This window comes from Mobula hypostoma, chromosome 6 (genome assembly GCF_963921235.1).
Source record: "Mobula hypostoma chromosome 6, sMobHyp1.1, whole genome shotgun sequence".
In the NCBI taxonomy this organism is placed as follows: Eukaryota; Metazoa; Chordata; class Chondrichthyes; order Myliobatiformes; family Myliobatidae; genus Mobula; species Mobula hypostoma.
The window spans coordinates 19,885,043-19,903,189 of record NC_086102.1 but is presented as its reverse complement, the minus strand read 5'-3'; the positions used below and the strand labels follow the sequence as shown (position 1 = coordinate 19,903,189).

Sequence of the window (18,147 nt, the reverse complement as noted above, 5' to 3'; positions counted from 1 at the left end):
AGTAAGGGAGTAATCCGTAATAATGTACTGATCATTTAGCACAATATTTTGTGCAAGTGCTTATCAGATATGGGTCCAGTTATCACTGTATCTCATTCATTGTTCAAATAAAAATTATCTTGGTAACAAGTTCATGGTTCTCACTAAGGTCTGCAAAAGTTCTTGAAACATTCCCAGTTGCACGGCGAATGAAGCAATTACAATGTGTAAACGCAGAGCAATAAAGGGTCTTGTTTTGATAATTACAATCATTTTAATACATAGTATTATTCCCTTCAGAATCTGAAATAAAACCTTATGGTGCAGACATCTTCTGCATGCCATTGTTAGTTTTTTTTATATATGTCAATAAGATAATATCTATTAGTTGGGGAAAGCTTATTTTCAATAACGCGAGTAAGAATGGAAACTCTGTGAACTGTTCCATGTGTCCACATTTGAAATATTGCACAAGTGATAACGTTCTGCATGTTTGTCTTCTTACGATGCATTAATTTAGGCTTCAAACCTCAGAGAGAGAGAGAGAAACACATTAGCATTGAGGCAACAAAATAAGGTTTGAGCTTCAGAATAGGCCAGTACAACTGCAAACCTGGATTCCCTGTTGTACCTGGAGATGTAATAGAAGTTCTTGCTTAGTTACTTTGTAACAAATCGACCTCCTACACACACACAGATTCCTTGTCACCTCCCGTTGGTTATTATGACGGATGTTCCGATGTAATGTGGTAGGACAGGTTCTTGGTGCATTTCTGGTGAAGAGTTCAAAGCTGGGCTTGGGTTTCTGTAACCAGGAGAATTCTTCTCTTCAGCAGCATATCCTCGGTTTTCCATGATGTACCCTGTAAGTGCACAAGGTGACCTTTGGAAGGTGTGCTTAGCAAAGAATTGCCCATAACTTAAGGGTTCAAGCTGGGGTTGTCCCGATGTTGCCACACCCAATGAGTCTTGCTGTTCATGTAGCCTTCCTTCATTCAGTTTCGTGTTGTCTCTTGCATTATTCACGTTGACCATGTTTGGTTTCTGGTGGTTGAAATGTTCGTATGGGACCTCTTTCACACAAATCCTCGTGGCTTGTTCATAGGCTGTTTGGCTTGGTATGAGTTGTTGGCTTATTCGGACCTTTGGCTTGGCTGCATCACAGTCTGACTTAGCTAACAACGAATTGTTTAAAGAGGGTGAAAAACACTTGACGACATTACATAATTTCTCCTGAGAATTGTGTCTGAACAGTACTTTACACTCTTCCTTAACAACGTGTGGTGTGGTCTGCAGTGCTTCCATTTTGGTTTGCTTCACAGGGTCCGCGTAAGGTTTCTCCTTATATTTACTATTTGACCTTGATGTCGCACAGCTCGGAAGTGGGGCGTAGGTGGCTGCTTCGCAGTGTCTGCTGGTAGGCAAAACACCTACGAGAAAAAGAAGGTAAGAAGATGGTGTTAGGCAGCATGAAGAGAGTGCACAACAGCTACTGAGTGAGTCCAAATTGACAACAGGTGTTTCTAATTATCCGTTTATTTAGTTACAATTCAATAATATTCACCATCCACTTAAAGTGCTGACAAAATAATGTATTCAAAATTCCTGTTAAGTAATTGATATAATTTATTTTAAAATAGCATAGTACCCATAGCTTACTTAATATTAAAACAACAACAGTTCCATATGTTATTTCAGGCATTCGGGAAGTATGTGACTGAAATCACATAAACCAATCCAATAATTAACCCGAGCTAGCGACATTAGAGACTGCAGACGCTGGAATCTAGAGCGGAAAAGAAATCTGCTGAAGGAACTCAGTGCGCCGGGCAGCAACTGTGGAGACGAGAGGTCAAAACTGTGCGTCAGGACTGAAAACAGAGTGGGAAGAGAGGAGGAGGTGCAATCCAGGGTCTGGAAGGACTGAATAGGAAGGCTGATGGAACCATGTAGGGGAGTGGCGGGGGGGGGGGAATAAAGAAGGGAGGGGTGCAGTTAGAGAAGCAGGTGGAAGGAGACAGGGAAAAAGAGGGGGCCAGATGGAGTCTTATGGGACTGGGGGGCAGGAGGCTTGAGAGTGCTGAGCGGGGACGTAAATGCCACAAGTTGTGAAAGGAAGGTGATAATGGACACCATCTAAGGCTGAGATGGGCAGACGGAACCAAAGGAAGATGGAAGCAGATGGAATCCAGTGGGTGAAGTGTGTGGGTAATAGGGAGATGGAACCTGGAAGGGAGGAGGATAAGAATGGATTGTGGGTTGCTGGGTGAAGGGACTTCTTAAAGGAAGGGGAACCAAAATGGGAGGACTAGGGGTGGATTGGAACAAAAGAGGGGGAGTACAAGGGTTGCCTGAAATATGAAAATTCAATGTTCATACCATTGGATTGTGCACTACGCAGGGGGAGTACGAGGTGTTATATTGAGCTGTTCTGATGATGTGCTGGGTATTGAAAGCAACATTTGAACAGCTTGGTAAATTAAGCTGAAACCCAAAGATTAAAAGATAGCCTTAGCTTTCATAAAGCAGTGACATAAATGATCATAAATCAAGCTCGGTCATTTGAAGGCAATTGCATAATAGGAAAAGTAATAAAATTATTTTTTATGTTCACAGAGCAGTAAAATGTTTAATATTTATGAGGATTGCATTTTACATACCTCTTGGCAGAAAGACTGATTTGATTCTGTTGGAGCATCAGTTAGTTATCAGCCTAGTTACATTGTTAAATTTGAGATTTGATGTTACTTGATGTTGTATTCAATACCGTGATTGAGATGTGCTCAACAATGTCAAATATACAGGCTTATTCTAGTAAATTTCCAACTATGTTCGACACATTAACCGAGAACATCTGAGGACCTAATGTTTTCCGGGGATATGTGCATATATATTCTAGTTTCAAATTTCCACACCTGTGATAAAAAATATAAAACTGAACCAAATGGAGAAGGGGATCCAGTGGGTGAAGTGTGTCAGGAGAGGAGGGGGGTGAAAATGTATCGTGGGTGGCTGATTGTGGGGGGTGGGGGTGGGGGTGGGACTGGGTATAGGAAAGGGAAGCAAACTACGAGGACCAGGCGCGGATCTGTGAGCACGGGATGTAAAAATAGGTGAAATGTGAAAATTCCACCTAACCTCTCAGCTCCTCTCTTCATCTCCCCCTCCCCCACCCACCTACCTTCCCCCTCACCTGCTTTAAATTATCACCTTCTAACTTGCACACCTTCCCCTCCCTACCACCATTTTATTCTGGGTTCCTCCATCTTTCTTTCCAATCCTGATGAAGGGTCTAGGCGCAAAACGTCGGTTCTCTATTCTTCTCTATAGATGCTGACACACCTGCAGAGTTCCTCCTGCATTTTGTGCACGTTACTGTGGATATCCAGCATCTACAGAATCAATTATGTTTATAAAAATGATGGAAAGTCTGATAGTTATTTTATTACATTTTCCCAAGGATATATGCAGACAAGAGGATATGAAAGCATTACACACATCTCCTCACTGCAGGCGCATAACCATTATTAAATTGCAACAATTAGTACACCTTGGAAGAACTGAAGCTTGGCCTCCTTTATATGAACCTGTCGTGAAGTCAGTATAAAGTGACCTTTTGATTCATTGAATTGTTTACTGGACTGCTAAAGAGCCAGGCAAGGAAACTTTAACCAAAAGCAGCTTTTAGATATGAAAGCTTACACAGATTACAGAAATAAGGAGAAGTTTCTTTAGCCAGAGGTGGCGAATCTGTGGACTTCATCGTTGGCTGTGGAAGCCAAGTCATTGAGTATACCTAACCCAGAGGTTGACAGGTTCTTGCTAAGTAGGGGTGTTAAAGATTATGGGGAGAATGGGATTGAGAGGGATAATAAATCAGACCTGATTGAATGACAGAGAAGACTCAATGCACTGAATGATCTAATTCTACTCCTATGTCTTATGGTCTTACGAATATTAAGCTTATTTTAATTAATTTCATACCATACAATTTTAGCTTTAAAGTTGGAAGCATCAAATATAACCGTGTAGAACCCTATCAAAATTATAGTGGCATTCAAAATATATCAGGAATGTGAGTTTAGAGGGCTATGTGGTAGGGAAATTCTAGGCAGTTTCTAGAGTAGGTTACATGGTCGGCACAACATTGTGGGCCGAAGGGCCTGTGATGTGCTGTAGATTTCTATGTTCTATGTTCTATATAAATATTCCTGAATTATTGATAGGTATTCCTCTTTCATTTAATCTAATTTAAAATCGATCAAAGACAATTTTCTGTCAATGTGATATTCATGTGTATTATATAGTTGCTGATTTGCTCAGGTAGCCACATAGAGAGATTGATCAACAGTGAGTCACGTAAGTACCTCGAGTAGAACAGCATCACTTACACTGATAACTCTGTGCAGAACAATACTGGGATTCACTGATGTGGTGATCCTGCAGGCTTTTAGAGGCAGTCAGATTCTGAGCTGCTGATGAGCTTGTCAAATGCCAGCGGTTGTCATTGGCAGCTTGAAATGCACCCACATAGAACCTTGCAGTTTCAGACGAGGGCCCTTGACTCTGATCTGCCTTGCTAGGTGCCATCTGCTTTTTGCTGCCAAGCACTTGTGGGTCCAATGGGAAGTGTCCATAGGTGTAGGGGAAAGGGAGCCCATATGAAGAGGCATAAAGGAGTTCATTATTCTCCTGGTGGGAAGCATTTTCCTGGGGCGATAGAGCATTCAGTGAGGGGCTGCCTCCCCAGCTACCGGCATGGTCACAATCGGTTTTCTCACTTTGGAATGAATTATATTGCTGCAAATGTAATAAAGGGGAAAAGAAAGTCACTTGTAACAGAGAAACTGCATCCCAAGAACCAATTTAATTCCATTGTACAGGCTATTTTAAATTTATTTTAAAAAGATATATTTTTGAATTCTTTTTATTATTCATATTCATCTTCCTGAATGAATGACACTATATTTTCTAGAGCTTCTTTATAAAAATACACACAAGCATATCATCCAATTTCACAGTTTTCTCACTTCACAAGGTGGTATCCATCATTAAGGACCCTCACCACCCTGGACATGCCCTCTTCTCGTTACTACCATCAGGGAGGAGGTACAGGAGTCTGAATGTATAGTGGAGAGTATATTGACTGGCTGTATCATGACCTGGTATGGAAACGTCAACGCACTTGAATGGAAAATCCTACAAAAAGTAATGGATATGGCCCAGTCCATCATGGGTAAAGCCCTCCCCACTATTGAGCACATCTACATGAAGCGTTGTCACAGGACCCCTATCAACTATCATCAGGGACCCCTATCACCCAGGACATGCTCTCTTCTCGCTACTACTGCTGGGAAGAAGGCACAGAAGCCTCAGGACTCACGCCACCAGGTTCAGGAACAGTTATCACCCCTCAGCCATCATGCTCTTGAACCAAAGGTGATAACTTTACTCCATTTTACTTGCCCCATCGTTGAAATGTTCCCACAACCAATGAACTCGCTTTCAAGGATTCTTCATCTCATGTACTCGATACTTATTGCTTATTTACTTATGTTTGTATTAGCACAATTTGTTGTCTGTTGCACACGGAGAGATCGCCCATATTGGTGCAGTCTTTCATTGATTCTGTTGTAGTTATTCTATTATGGATTTATTGGGTATGCCCACAAGAAAATGAATCTCTGGGTTGTATATGGTGACATTATGTACATTGATAATAAAATTTACCTTGAACTTTGAAGACATATACTCAACATTTTGAACAATTTCTTCCTCTCTGTCATCAGATTTCTGAACAGACAATGAGCCCACGAACACTAACTCACTTCTTGCCCTTTTTTGCTCTATTTGTTATGTATTTCTTATTGTGACTTTCAGCAATATTTTTATGTCTTGTACTGTACTGCTGCCACAAAACAACAAATTTCAGGACATACAGCGGTTTTAATAAACCCGATTCTGGTCCCTTCTTTTGCAGTAATTTCACAGCACCGTGTACAAGTTCCTTGATAAAATACCATACATGAACAACTTATCTCTAGTTGTGCTTAAGCCAATGAAAAAGAATTGGCATAGCATAGATCAGCTTGAACAAAGAACAACACCTCAGCAACAACAATTCTAATTATGACATATAATTTTGAAAACTTTTGAACAACTTCTCTGCACTCCTTGTAAATTACCTTTCCCGACCAGCTGAATAGCAATAAAATATCCCTCTGCTTTGTCAATGATATTTGTTATATTAAAAGTGATTAGAAAATTAGTTTAATATCACTTGAGTTTATTCACAATGACTATGGCAAACATTGTTAGAGCATCACTTTCTGGAAATCTCAAACATTATGTATTCTGTTGCATAGATTGCTTCCTGGTGTTCCAGTAAGATATAGACGCTCTATGTACCCATGATGTTCACAATGTTTTATTTGTGATCCTGCTAATGCTGGTTTTAGCTTGCTCCAAGTACTATTGTCATAGAATATTGTCCTTACTGTGGAGGCCAAGTCATTGGATGTATCTGAAGTGGAGGATGATAGGTTATTGATTAGTCAGGGTGTCAAAGGTTACAGAGAGAAGGCTGAAGAATGGGGTTGAGAGGGATAATAAAACACACATGATGGAATAATGGAGCAGACTCGATAGGTCAAATGGGATAATTCTGCCCCTATGTTTTATGATCTTATAGAATCTGAATTTTACTCCATTCTGTAGATTTTAGTAGATAACCAAGGCTGATGCTGCTGCAATATTGAAGAATTTGGATCAAAACAAGCCTTTTTCCCATGATACCACGAAGCCTCATTGAAAGATGATCACAGGGATCACCCAGCATTTTGGCACCATTTATCCCGAAATTAAGCATAATTAAGTAAATTATTTCTCTTCCGTTTGTGAGACTTTACTGCCTGTGCATTTCCTCACATTATAGCACTGAATTAATTTCAAAAACATTTCATTGCATTGAATAGCTTTGGGATATCCAGAGGACATGGGGCACCACATAATTATTCTCTCTTAATCCAGAGCTGTAACCATATTTAACCATATAACAATTACAGCATGAAAACAGGCCATCTCGGCCCTTCCAGTCTGTGCCGAACTCTTACTCTCACCTAGTCCCACCGACCTGCACTCAGCCCATAACCCTCCATTCCTTTCCTGTTCATATAGCTATCCAATTTAACTTTAAATGACAACATCAAACCTGCCTCAACCACTTCTGCTGGAAGCTCGTTCCACATAGCTACCACTCTCAGAGTAAGGAGAGTGTTACCCCTCATGTTACCCCTAAACTTTTGCCCTTTAACTCTCAACTCATGTCCTCTCATTTGAATCTTCCCCCACTCTCAATGGAAAAAGCCTATCCACGTCAACTTTATCTATCCCCCTCGTAATTTTAAATACTTCTATCAAGTCCCCCCTCAACCTTCTATGCGCCAAAGAATGAAGACGCAACTTAGAAAAAGAAAAAAAACTTGTTCAACCTTTCTCTGTAACTTAGGTGATGAAACCCAGGTAACATTCTAGTAAATCTTCTCTGTACTCTCTCTATTTTGTTGACATTTTTCCTATAATTTGGTGACCAGAACTGTACACAATACTCCAAATTTGGCCTTACCAATACCTTGTACAATTTCAACATTACATCCCAACTCCTATCACTATAGAGTGATAGGAGAATCCAATGGATGTCCAGTGTTGTCTGGATAGGACAGGATGTATATGAGGATATTGACTGTGAATAGCAGTAGCCCCTTCAATATCACTGCTCACAAACAATTACTGTTTGAGTTTCCATAAGCTAAATAGCCAATAATGTGAGCAAGACATTGGGCATCTACAGCTGGATGTCACCATCTTGCAGGAGATACTTTTCCTGTTCTGTTGCTGCTTATAGGATGCTTTGCGCCTATGACACTGATACAAATAAGTATTTCATTGCATGTATACATACACGTACTTGTGCATTTGATAATAAATGCGATATTTTGATGTTTATATGTGGTGAGTTTGGATTGAATGAGTTTCTTATATCTGGTTCCCTAACATCCTAAATGTTCAGGGTTCCACGCTAGCCAAGAATTCATGATTCACATTGTTAACCACCCCTGAGCATATCTACAAGGAGTACTGGCACAAGAAAGCAGCATTCATCATTCAGGACCCCCACCATCCAAGCCATGCTCTCCTCCCGCTGTTGCCATCAAGAAGGATTTACATGAGCCTTACGTTCCACTCCACCAGCTTCAGGAACAGTTATTATCCTTTGTGCATCAAGTTCTTGAACCAGCATGGATAACATCACTCACTTCAGCACTCAACTGATTCCACAACCTATGGACTCACTTTTAAGTACTCTACAACTCATGTTCTCGATATTATTGTCTATCTATCTATTGTATTTGCAGTTTGTCTTCTCTTGCACATCAGTTGTTTGTCCATCTTTGTGTGTAGTTTTTCACTGATTCCATTGTATTCACTTGTATCTATTTTAAATGCCCAGAAGAAAATGAATCTCAGAATAGTATATTGTGATGCATATGCACTTTGATAATAAATTTACTTTGCAATTTGAACCCTCTTCTTGTTACTTAAAGAAATGCAAAGAAAAAGTATTTCAGGATGCATATTGTATACATTTCTCTGCCATTAAATGTACCTTTGAAACCTTTGAAATCCCATGACATTATTACGTGGGCATTGTTTAGTACGAGTTGAGCATGGCTGCAAATTGGCAGTTTGGTGCTACTGGAACGCTTGTCTCCCACAAATGAGAACTGTTTGTCAAGAAGTCACTGGAACAACTGAAAATTAGGGATACTATTTCTTAATGAATGGGCTCTGTAATTGGCTTAATTATTGGTCCCAGTATGAAATGCAACCCAAGGTCATCAAGTAAGAGAACAATTGAAACAATGGAGTGTGACTCCTGAAAGGCAATATTGTTCCTGGTAATTCCTTAAATGTGGAAAGAAAGATTACCTTTATTTGTCACATATGCATCAAAACCTAGGTGAAATGTGGCATTTGCATCAAATTAAATCAGCCAGGATTGTGCTGGGCAGCCTGCAATTGTTGCCACGCTTCTGGGGTCAACATAGCATGCCCACAACTCGCGAACCTTCACCTATACACCTTTGGAATGTGGCAGGAAACTGGAGCGCCTGGAGGTTATGGGGAGAACATACAAACCCTTTACAGAGAGTGATTGAACTCAGCCTGTGTCGCTGGCGCTGTAATAGGAAAGGCCAATCCCCTTTAGAAGATTTTTAGCATTTAGCATTCGCCTAAACGCTAAAAAGACAGAGTACATGGCGTTTAACTGCGACGAAGGTACTCTCAAGACCGAAAAGAATGATACCATTAAGAAAGTCTTTGACTACAAGTACCTCGGGTCAAGAATGACGCGTTCGGAGAAGGACATAAAGATACGGAAGACGCTGGCGTGGAGGGCTTTGAACGACATGAAGGAAATCTGGAGGTCGAACCTGACCAGAGGGCTTAAAAAAGAGGATCTTCATAGCAGTCATAGAGTCCATTTTCTCGTACGGATGCGAGACGTGGATACTCACCAAGACGATGCGAAAGTCTCTAGATGGTTGCTATGCACGAATACTCCGGATGGCTCGTGACGTGAGTTGGCAACAGCACATGACGAACGTCGAGCTCTATGACGACCTACCGATACTGACCACCAAAATTGAGGCGAGAAGACTGCAACTAGTGGGGCACTGTCTACGCCACCCCGAGCTACCTGCCAGCCTAGTCATCATATGGGAGCCCAAGCACGGGAGGATGAACCCTGGGCGCCCTCCCAAGACTATGGTCAACACGCTCCTAGAAGACAGCGGCGCGGCTAATGTAGATGAACTGAACACACTGATGAGGGAGAGGGAGAAGTGGAGAGTCCGTCATCGTGCCCAACGCCGGTGCCCTAGGCCTGAGTTGATGTAGTAGAAGTCCTTTAGAAGAGATATCACTGAAAGGAACTGGTACACTAACCATAATGTTACTGTGATACACACTATGGTCAGTAAATACCGTTTCATTTAGGTTCCATCCCCCTTGCTCTTAAAGTAATCATTCTTCCCCATCCCCACCCTTAATCCAATCATTCTTTCTTCTGCTTTGGTTGTTATTCTGTATTTATGGTTCTCTAACTCACCCATGTTCCATTTGCTTATTAAAAAAAATGACCAATAAAAAATTGAAATTACCACACAGAATGAGGCCATTTGGCCATTTCCCAGCATTTGTCTTTAGCTCTGGCAGGTTAATTGGCTCTTTAATTGATCTTCCAAATACTTCTCAAATGTAGTGAATGCTTTGGCTTCCACATCCCTTTTAGAAAAGGAGGTTGAAACTTGTTAAGCGATGTGATTATTTAACATTTTCTCAGTACTACCATCAGGGAGGACGTACAGGAGCTTGACGATGCGTACTTAACATTTTAGGAACAGTTTCTTACTCTCCGACATCAGTTTTCTGAACATGAACCTATTATTCCTCTTCTGCACTATTTCTATATTTTATTTTGTATTGTAACTTATATTAATCTTTATTTCTTGCAATGTACTGCTGCCACAAAGTCAACAGATTTTGCAATATTTGTCAATGATAATAAAAATAAAATCTGATTCTGACTCTCTCTCTCTCTCTGTCTCTCTCTCTCTCCCCCCCCCTTTCTCTCTCTTCCCCCCTCCCCCCCTCTCTTTGCAACACAAACTGCTGGAAGGACTCAGCAGGGCAGCAGCATCTATGGGAAAGAGTACAGTTGACGTTTCATTTCGAGACCCAACCCCCTCTCTCTCCTATCCCCTCCCCCCTCCCCCCCTCTATCTCTCTCTCTCACTCTTTCCCCTCTCTTCCTTTCACTCTCTCCCCTTCCCTTCCCCCTCCCCCCACCTTGCCACCTAGGAACCCCTAGCCTAATCATGGAACAATTTACACACCTACTAACCGGTACATCTTTGGACTGTACGAGGAAACCAGAACACTTGGAGAAAACACACTCTTTTCACGTAAGAATGTATAGACTCCTTACAGATGATTTCAGAATTGAACTCTGAAATCTGACACCCCAAGCTGTAGTAGCATTGCGCTAACCACTACCCTACTGTGGCATCCTTCTGCCAATTAAAATCTTAACTCGTTGTTACTTTTAGTGATTTCCCTGCTAAAGGAAATTGGTCCTCTTCGGTTTCCTATCGAAGACTTTCACAAAATTATAGGATGTGGAAACCATAGAAAGGGTGCAGAGGAGATTTACAAGGATGTTGACTGGATTGAGGAGCATGCCTTATGAGAAAAGGTTGAGTGAACTCGGCCATTCCTCCTTGGAGCGACGGAGGATGAGAGGTGACCTGATAGAGGTGTACAAGATGATGAGAGGTATTGATCGTGTGGCTAGTCAGAGGCTTTCTCCTAGGGCAGAAATGGCTAGCACGAGAGGGCACAGTTTTAAGGTGCTTGGAAATAGGTACAGAGATGTCAGGGGTAAGTTTTTTACGCAGAGAGTGGTGAGTGCGTGGAATGGGCTGCCAGTGACGGTGGTGGAGGCGGATACGATAGGGTCTTTTAAGAGACTCCTGGACAGGTACATGGAGCTCAGAAAAATAGAGGGCTATGGGTAACCCTAGGTAATTTCCAAGGTAAGGACATGTTTGGCACAGCTTTGTGGGCCGAAGGGCCTGTATTGTGCTGTAGGTTTTCTATGTTTCTATATTTCTACTCTAATTAAATCTCCACTCAGTATTCTTTTTTCCCCCAAAAAAGTAACCCTATACCAGATAATCTCTCATTGTACATATAATTTTGCAGTCTTTGTAAATCTCCTCAGCACACTCTCCAGAACTATCAAAGACTTCCTAGAATCTAGAATTGTACAATGACACAATGTAGAATGAAGGCCCTTTGGTCCCTCAGGCATGTACATTGGAAGATCTTTCTATTGGTCTTGCTTTCCTCCTCCTCCTCCTCCCTCATATACTTTTCCTTCAAATGATAACCTGATTCATTTGAAATATTACTACTGAATTTACTTTCACTTCTCCTTCAGACAATCCCATCCAGTTAGCAATTAATGAAGAAGGGGACAGAGGGTCCAGTGAGATGGAGGAACTGAGTGAAATACGTGTTAGTAGGGAAATGGTGTTAGGTAAATTGAAGGGATTGAAGGCAGATAAATCCCCAGGGCCAGATGGTCTGCATCCTAGGGTGCTTAAGGAGGTAGCCCAAGAAATAGTGGATGCATTAGTGATAATTTTTCAAAACTCGTTAGATTCTGGACTAGTTCCTGAGGATTGGAGGGTGGCTAATGTAACCCCACTTTTTAAAAAAGGAGGGAGAGAGAAACCGGGGAATTATAGACCGGTTAGCCTAACGTCGGTGGTGGGGAAACTGCTGGAATCAGTTATCAAGGATGTGATAACAGCACATTTGGAAAGCGGTGAAATGATCGGACAAAGTCAGCATGGATTTGTGAAAGGAAAATCATGTCTGACGAATCTCATAGAATTTTTTGAGGATGTAACTAGTAGAGTGGATAGGGGAGAACCAGTGGATGTGGTATATTTGGATTTTCAAAAGGCTTTTGACAAGGTCCCACACAGGAGATTAGTGTGCAAACTTAAAGCACACGGTATTGGGGGTAAGGTATTGGTGTGGGTGGAGAATTGGTTAGCAGACAGGAAGCAAAGAGTGGGAATAAACGGGACCTTTTCAGAATGGCAGGCGGTGACTAGTGGGGTACCGCAAGGCTCAGTGCTGGGACCCCAGTTGTTTACAATATATATTAATGACTTGGATGAGGGAATTAAATGCAGCATCTCCAAGTTTGCGGATGACACGAAGCTGGGTGGCAGTGTTAGTTGTGAGGAGGATGCTAGGAGGATGCAGGGTGATTTGGATAGGTTGGGTGAGTGGGCAAATTCATGGCAGATGCAATTTAATGTGGATAAATGTGAAGTTATCCACTTTGGTGGCAAAAATAGGAAAACAGATTATTATCTGAGTGGTGGCCGATTAGGAAAAGGGGAGGTGCAACGAGACCTGGGTGTCATTATACACCAGTCATTGAAAGTGGGCATGCAGGTACAGCAGGCAGTGAAAAAAGCGAATGGTATGCTGGCATTTATAGCGAGAGGATTTGAGTACAGGAGCAGTTGTACAAGTTGTGAGACCACACCTGGAGTATTGTGTGCAGTTTTGGTCCCCTAATCTGAGGAAAGACATCCTTGCCATAGAGGGAGTACAAAGAAGGTTCACCAGATTGATTCCTGGAATGGCAGGACTTTCATATGAAGAAAGACTGGATGAACTGGGCTTGTACTCGTTGGAATTTAGAAGATTGAGGGGGATCTGATTGAAACGTATAAAATCCTAAAGGGATTGGACAGGCTGGATGCAGGAAGATTGTTCCCGATGTTGGGGAAGTCCAGAACGAGGGGCCACAGTTTGAGGATAGAGGGGAAGCCTTTTAGGACCGAGATTAGGAAAAACTTCTTCACACAGAGAGTGGTGAATCTGTGGAATTCTCTGCCACAGGAAACAGTTGAGTCCAGTTCATTGGCTATATTTAAGAGGGAGTTAGATATGGCCTTTGTGGCTACGGGGGTCGGGGGGTATGGAGGGAAGGCTGGGGCGGGGTTCTGAGTTAGATGATCAGCCATGATCATAATAAATGGCGGTGCAGGCTCGAAGGGCCGAATGGCCTACTCCTGCACCTATTTTCTATGTTTCTGTGTTTCTATCCCAGGTTTGTTTCTTGTTTCAGGTACGGTGATGAAAACAGTGCTTCTGCAAGTGGTCTCCTAGATGTGAAAAATAAATTCTTGCTTGGATTTAGGTTCTACAATTATAAATTTAGCTCTGTAAAACCCTAGTTACACTCCAAATGGAATGCGGAAATGACTAAACCAGAAAGCATAATTTTTAAGGTAATTTGAGGAGAGTATAGGGGGTATGTCAGATGTAGGTTTTTAATACAGGGAGTGGTAGGTGTGTGGAAAGTCCTGCCAGGCGTGGTGGTAGAGGCAGATACATTACAGATATTTAAAAAGCTTCTAGAAAGGCACATGTATGATAGAAAAATAGAGGGCAATGTAGCAGGGAAGAGCTATACTGGTGTTGGAGTAGATTACGTGGTCGGCACAACATTATGGGCCGAAATGCCTGTACTGTTCTATGTTCTATATTCATCAAATGAACAAAACTATAAGTCCCACAGAAGGGAAAGAAAAGCCTGCCAACCCACAGAACTGAATATTGGGCTCTGGGATAAGGCTGAGCAGTAGACTTTTTGTTGGAGATGGTGACATAAGCTGGGATGGGATAGTTTTAACAGCAGTGGTAAGCATCTGAAATTTTATAGTAATGAGTTTTGGAAAAGTGACTGAAGAAAAGCTAGTGCAACTTCTTAAAGCTTGCTTCACGTACCATTGCATTGGTTTAAGTTATAAAGTCCAAGCTATGACTGTGAACTGTGAACTGTGAACTGTCTTGTATTATGAGATGGACATACAATGCTTCCTTTATTCAGATCTTTGAAATTATTACTGTGGTGAAAACCAATGAGAATTTAAAAATAAGTAGGCTGGTAGATGTCACTTCCATCTCCAACTTCATGTAAATGCTTGAATATAGTTGGATGTATAATTAAGAAATCAGTTATTTTCTGATGTGAATATGTATCAACTTTGGAAGGTGGGATTCTGCATGGTATTGGGATAGAACTAATTCTTTGCTGCTCTAATCTGATGCAGGTTTGTACAGCTCCAGTTCTTGCCCTTGATGGTGCGCTCAATGAGAAACTGAGATTGCACATCAGATGCTTCCCCCATAGGAAGTAAAGAAAACTCATATGAGTTATCCTGGGTGACATTTGTACTTCCTGTTGCCTTAATCAAGAAAGACGTTGCTAGAGAGGCCAACAAGAAGATCATCTGATTTTTTTTTCCCATCCATTTCTTCAAATTGCACATGTAACATTCCATTGAGGCACAGTAACAGGAAGTAAAGTTGATGCTTCCTGTGAGGGAAAAAAGAAACTGCAGTCCTCTGCTATGCATTCCTCAGCACAAACACTAGTTCCAGTGGTACCTAAACAAGGGGATCTGGGAGTGATGTGAGGAAAAGGTTCCATAATTTGTACCTGTGGATATGGAGATGTCTTTAGCTTTGACTTCAACTTGGAGATTTTAGGTTTAAGTTGTTTTTGGTTTTCATGTGAGGTAGACAGCAACATCTTGTAAGGAAAGGATGCCTTGATGGCGGTGGTCTGATCCAGTGATAATTGCAGTTCCTTGTATTCAATATCCCTGCAACATAAGATCCAATAACACAGTGATGTGAGGTAACATGAGTCACAAACAAAATTATTTTAAAAGGGTTAAGAGTAGCCTCGATAGGGGACTGACAGGGGATTAATGTGAATTTATTATCCAGCCTTCTGAAAATAGCTCACGGAGGAAATTAAATCCACAAGTGTACAAACAGTAGTATTTACAGTAATTAACTGATGCTGGCTTATATCCGTTTAATATTCCAATCTGTCTTTGTGTCAGGCACCAGTTGACGGCCTTGTCCTGGTCATTTCCTTTTGACTAGGGCTGCCTGTCATACATCTGGAATGTGCCTGGAGTTTGCCGCTGATTTCACCAGTGCTCACAAAGCCTGGTTTTTATATTAAACAAAAATTAAACTGAAAATTTATTGCACACTGGCGTGTGACAGGAATTGACTGCTGAGGAAGTGGCTTGTAATTCTTTTCTCTCTGCGGTGTAAGCATTCTGGACTGTGCAATCATCTAATATTTATAATCAGCCAATCATGCACATTTATCTGCATATTTTGTCAAAAGGTGGTTTAATATCCATTTATTACCCCTGTTTTTTGTGGCCCATTGACATGACAAGGATGCATTGTTTTATAGCCTGCAGTTTTCTTGGAAGCAATTTAATTTACAGCAGTAGGGGATGACAGCTAATCATAGTTAATCTGCATGAGTGTATTAATATTGCAGTAATACATCATTTTAGCATTAACAAAATTATCAAAAGGCTGTCCAATGCAGTTATGTGTATACATATGTGAATTGACTGAATGGTTGATGCTTAACTAGTGAAATGGCAGAAATTTATCCTTGGAAGTCAAAGAATGAAGTGGGGATAGAGGGCAGAGGGATCTGAGAATGCAAATGTATAATTCACAAAGGAACGGACCATGTTCAGAGCAGTGGGACAGAAACAGAGAGGAAATTAGAAGAATCTTATTGAAACCTATTGAATATTGAAAGGTTTAGATAGAATGGACATGGTCACATACTCAACAGTTCAGGAACAGATCTTACCCTCTGCCATCAGATTTCTGACTGGACATTGAACCCATGAACACTACCTCATTACTTATTTATTTCTATTTTTGTGCTACTTATTTAATTTAACTGTTTAATATATATACTTACAGTAATTCCCGTTTTGTTTTTCTATTATTATGTATTGCATTGTACTGCTGCCACAAAGGCAACAAATTTCATGACATAGGCTGGTGATATATTAAACCTGATTCTGAGGGGATGTTTCCAAGAGTGGGAGAGTCTAGGACCAGAAGGGCACAGCCTTGGTATTTGATAAAGTTGTAGAATAGAGGGGATGCAATTACCATGAAATATTGAGTTGGTTCAAACTGGTTTCCCTTCATCTTTTGAATGTACTAAACTCTTTCAACTTGAGGATAACCATACAAAGTGACATAAAAGAGGGATATTAATACACCAACATGAGCATGAAACTTGCTCTGTAGTGTATAAGGTAATGGAAATGATGGAATAAAAGAGGCTGAATGATAACTCTGACATTTTCTACCCTCTTAGTATCAGTCCCACCATTGAACATAATGCATCAATTCCAAGATTGTAACTGAGGTGGAGAAACTCTCCCAAACTTATAGTCTTCTACACAGCACAACTACTTTCCAAGATCGAGAACCAGGATTTCTCCAATGAAACCACCATGCCAATCTTGTCTCATGGAATTGATCAGCTCCTATGTTAAATATTTCCTTCCTGTAATGTGTGGGTCTATTTCTTTTAGAGCAATGAACCCCACCCCACCCCCAGCACTACATATTAATCTGTTGTCAGCACATGCCCTGCTGTCTATGCATGTCTAATGTTCTCTCTCTTGCTTTTGCTGCAATGTGAATACACCAGTTAAAGCCATCTCCTGTGTGCCTGCTTTTATTTAATTGTTGTGTAGTTGTGCAACAGACACAATGAATTGGCAGTGAGTACGAGCCTGAAAGTCAGAAGATATCATGAACTGCACTGAAAGTTATGGGATGAAATGGCAAGAGTTAAACATCATGAGAAAGTCACCAGAAGCCCTAACTAAGGAACGCGTGAGTATCGGTGAAAAAGACGCGCTGAATTTAAAGTGAAAGTAATGTGGCAATGGCTTCAGTCAGGAAAGTTGATGAATTTGATAGCACTAATGAAAGCTGGGAGTCATATATTGGGAGGGTTGTGATGTGATGCGAACAACATGGAGGAGCAAAGCAAAGCCTCTGCACTTCTTAGTTTAATGGGCCAAAGAACATACAGTCTCTTTTGCAACCTGCTGGTGCCTGAAAAGCCAGCAAGCAAGATATTCAATGAAATTGTTACAACCTTACAAAATCACTTGAGCCCCAAACCACTGGTAATAGCTGAGAGATTTAGATTTTACAAAAGGAACTGGTCACAAGATGAAAGCATTTCTGAATGCATTGCAGAACTCCACAAACTTTCCCAGTACAGTGACTTTAGAGATGGACTTTCTGATGCACTAAGGGGCAGGCTTGTATGTGGCATGCATAGTCAAAGCACTCACAAGAGGTTATTATCCAAAAGAGACCTAACCTTAGAATGGGCATTGACAATTGCAATATCATTAGAGACTGCAGCAAAGGATGCAGCAGAACTACAGAAAAGGTTAGAATGTGAAGTGCACAAAATGTCCCTGAATGGTGTAAAAAGCCAAAGATGCTATCGATGTGACAAATCCTCCCACTATGCAAATGACTGTTGGTTTAAAGAAAAAGTCTGCAGAAAGTGTCATAGACAAGATTACATAGAGAGAATGTGCAAGGAGACAAAAAGCACAACAAAGTGATAAGTCTCAAACG

The 18,147-nt window shown here is 41.1% G+C and overlaps 1 protein-coding gene across 1 annotated transcript in view; it reads right to left on the bottom strand.

The window, feature by feature from the left end:
- Positions 1-282: 282 nt before the first annotated feature.
- sim2 (SIM bHLH transcription factor 2) overlaps positions 283-18,147 on the bottom strand; it is a 92,201-nt gene continuing 74,336 nt past the window's right edge. The window contains exons 9-11 of the mRNA XM_063049791.1: positions 15,137-15,302; positions 4,371-4,779; positions 283-1,409 (exon numbers count right to left, since the gene is read on the bottom strand). Of these exons, the coding sequence (XP_062905861.1) occupies positions 685-1,409; positions 4,371-4,779; positions 15,137-15,302 (1,300 nt within the window). The 3' untranslated portion in view covers positions 283-684. The remainder of the gene's footprint in view (positions 1,410-4,370; positions 4,780-15,136; positions 15,303-18,147) is intronic.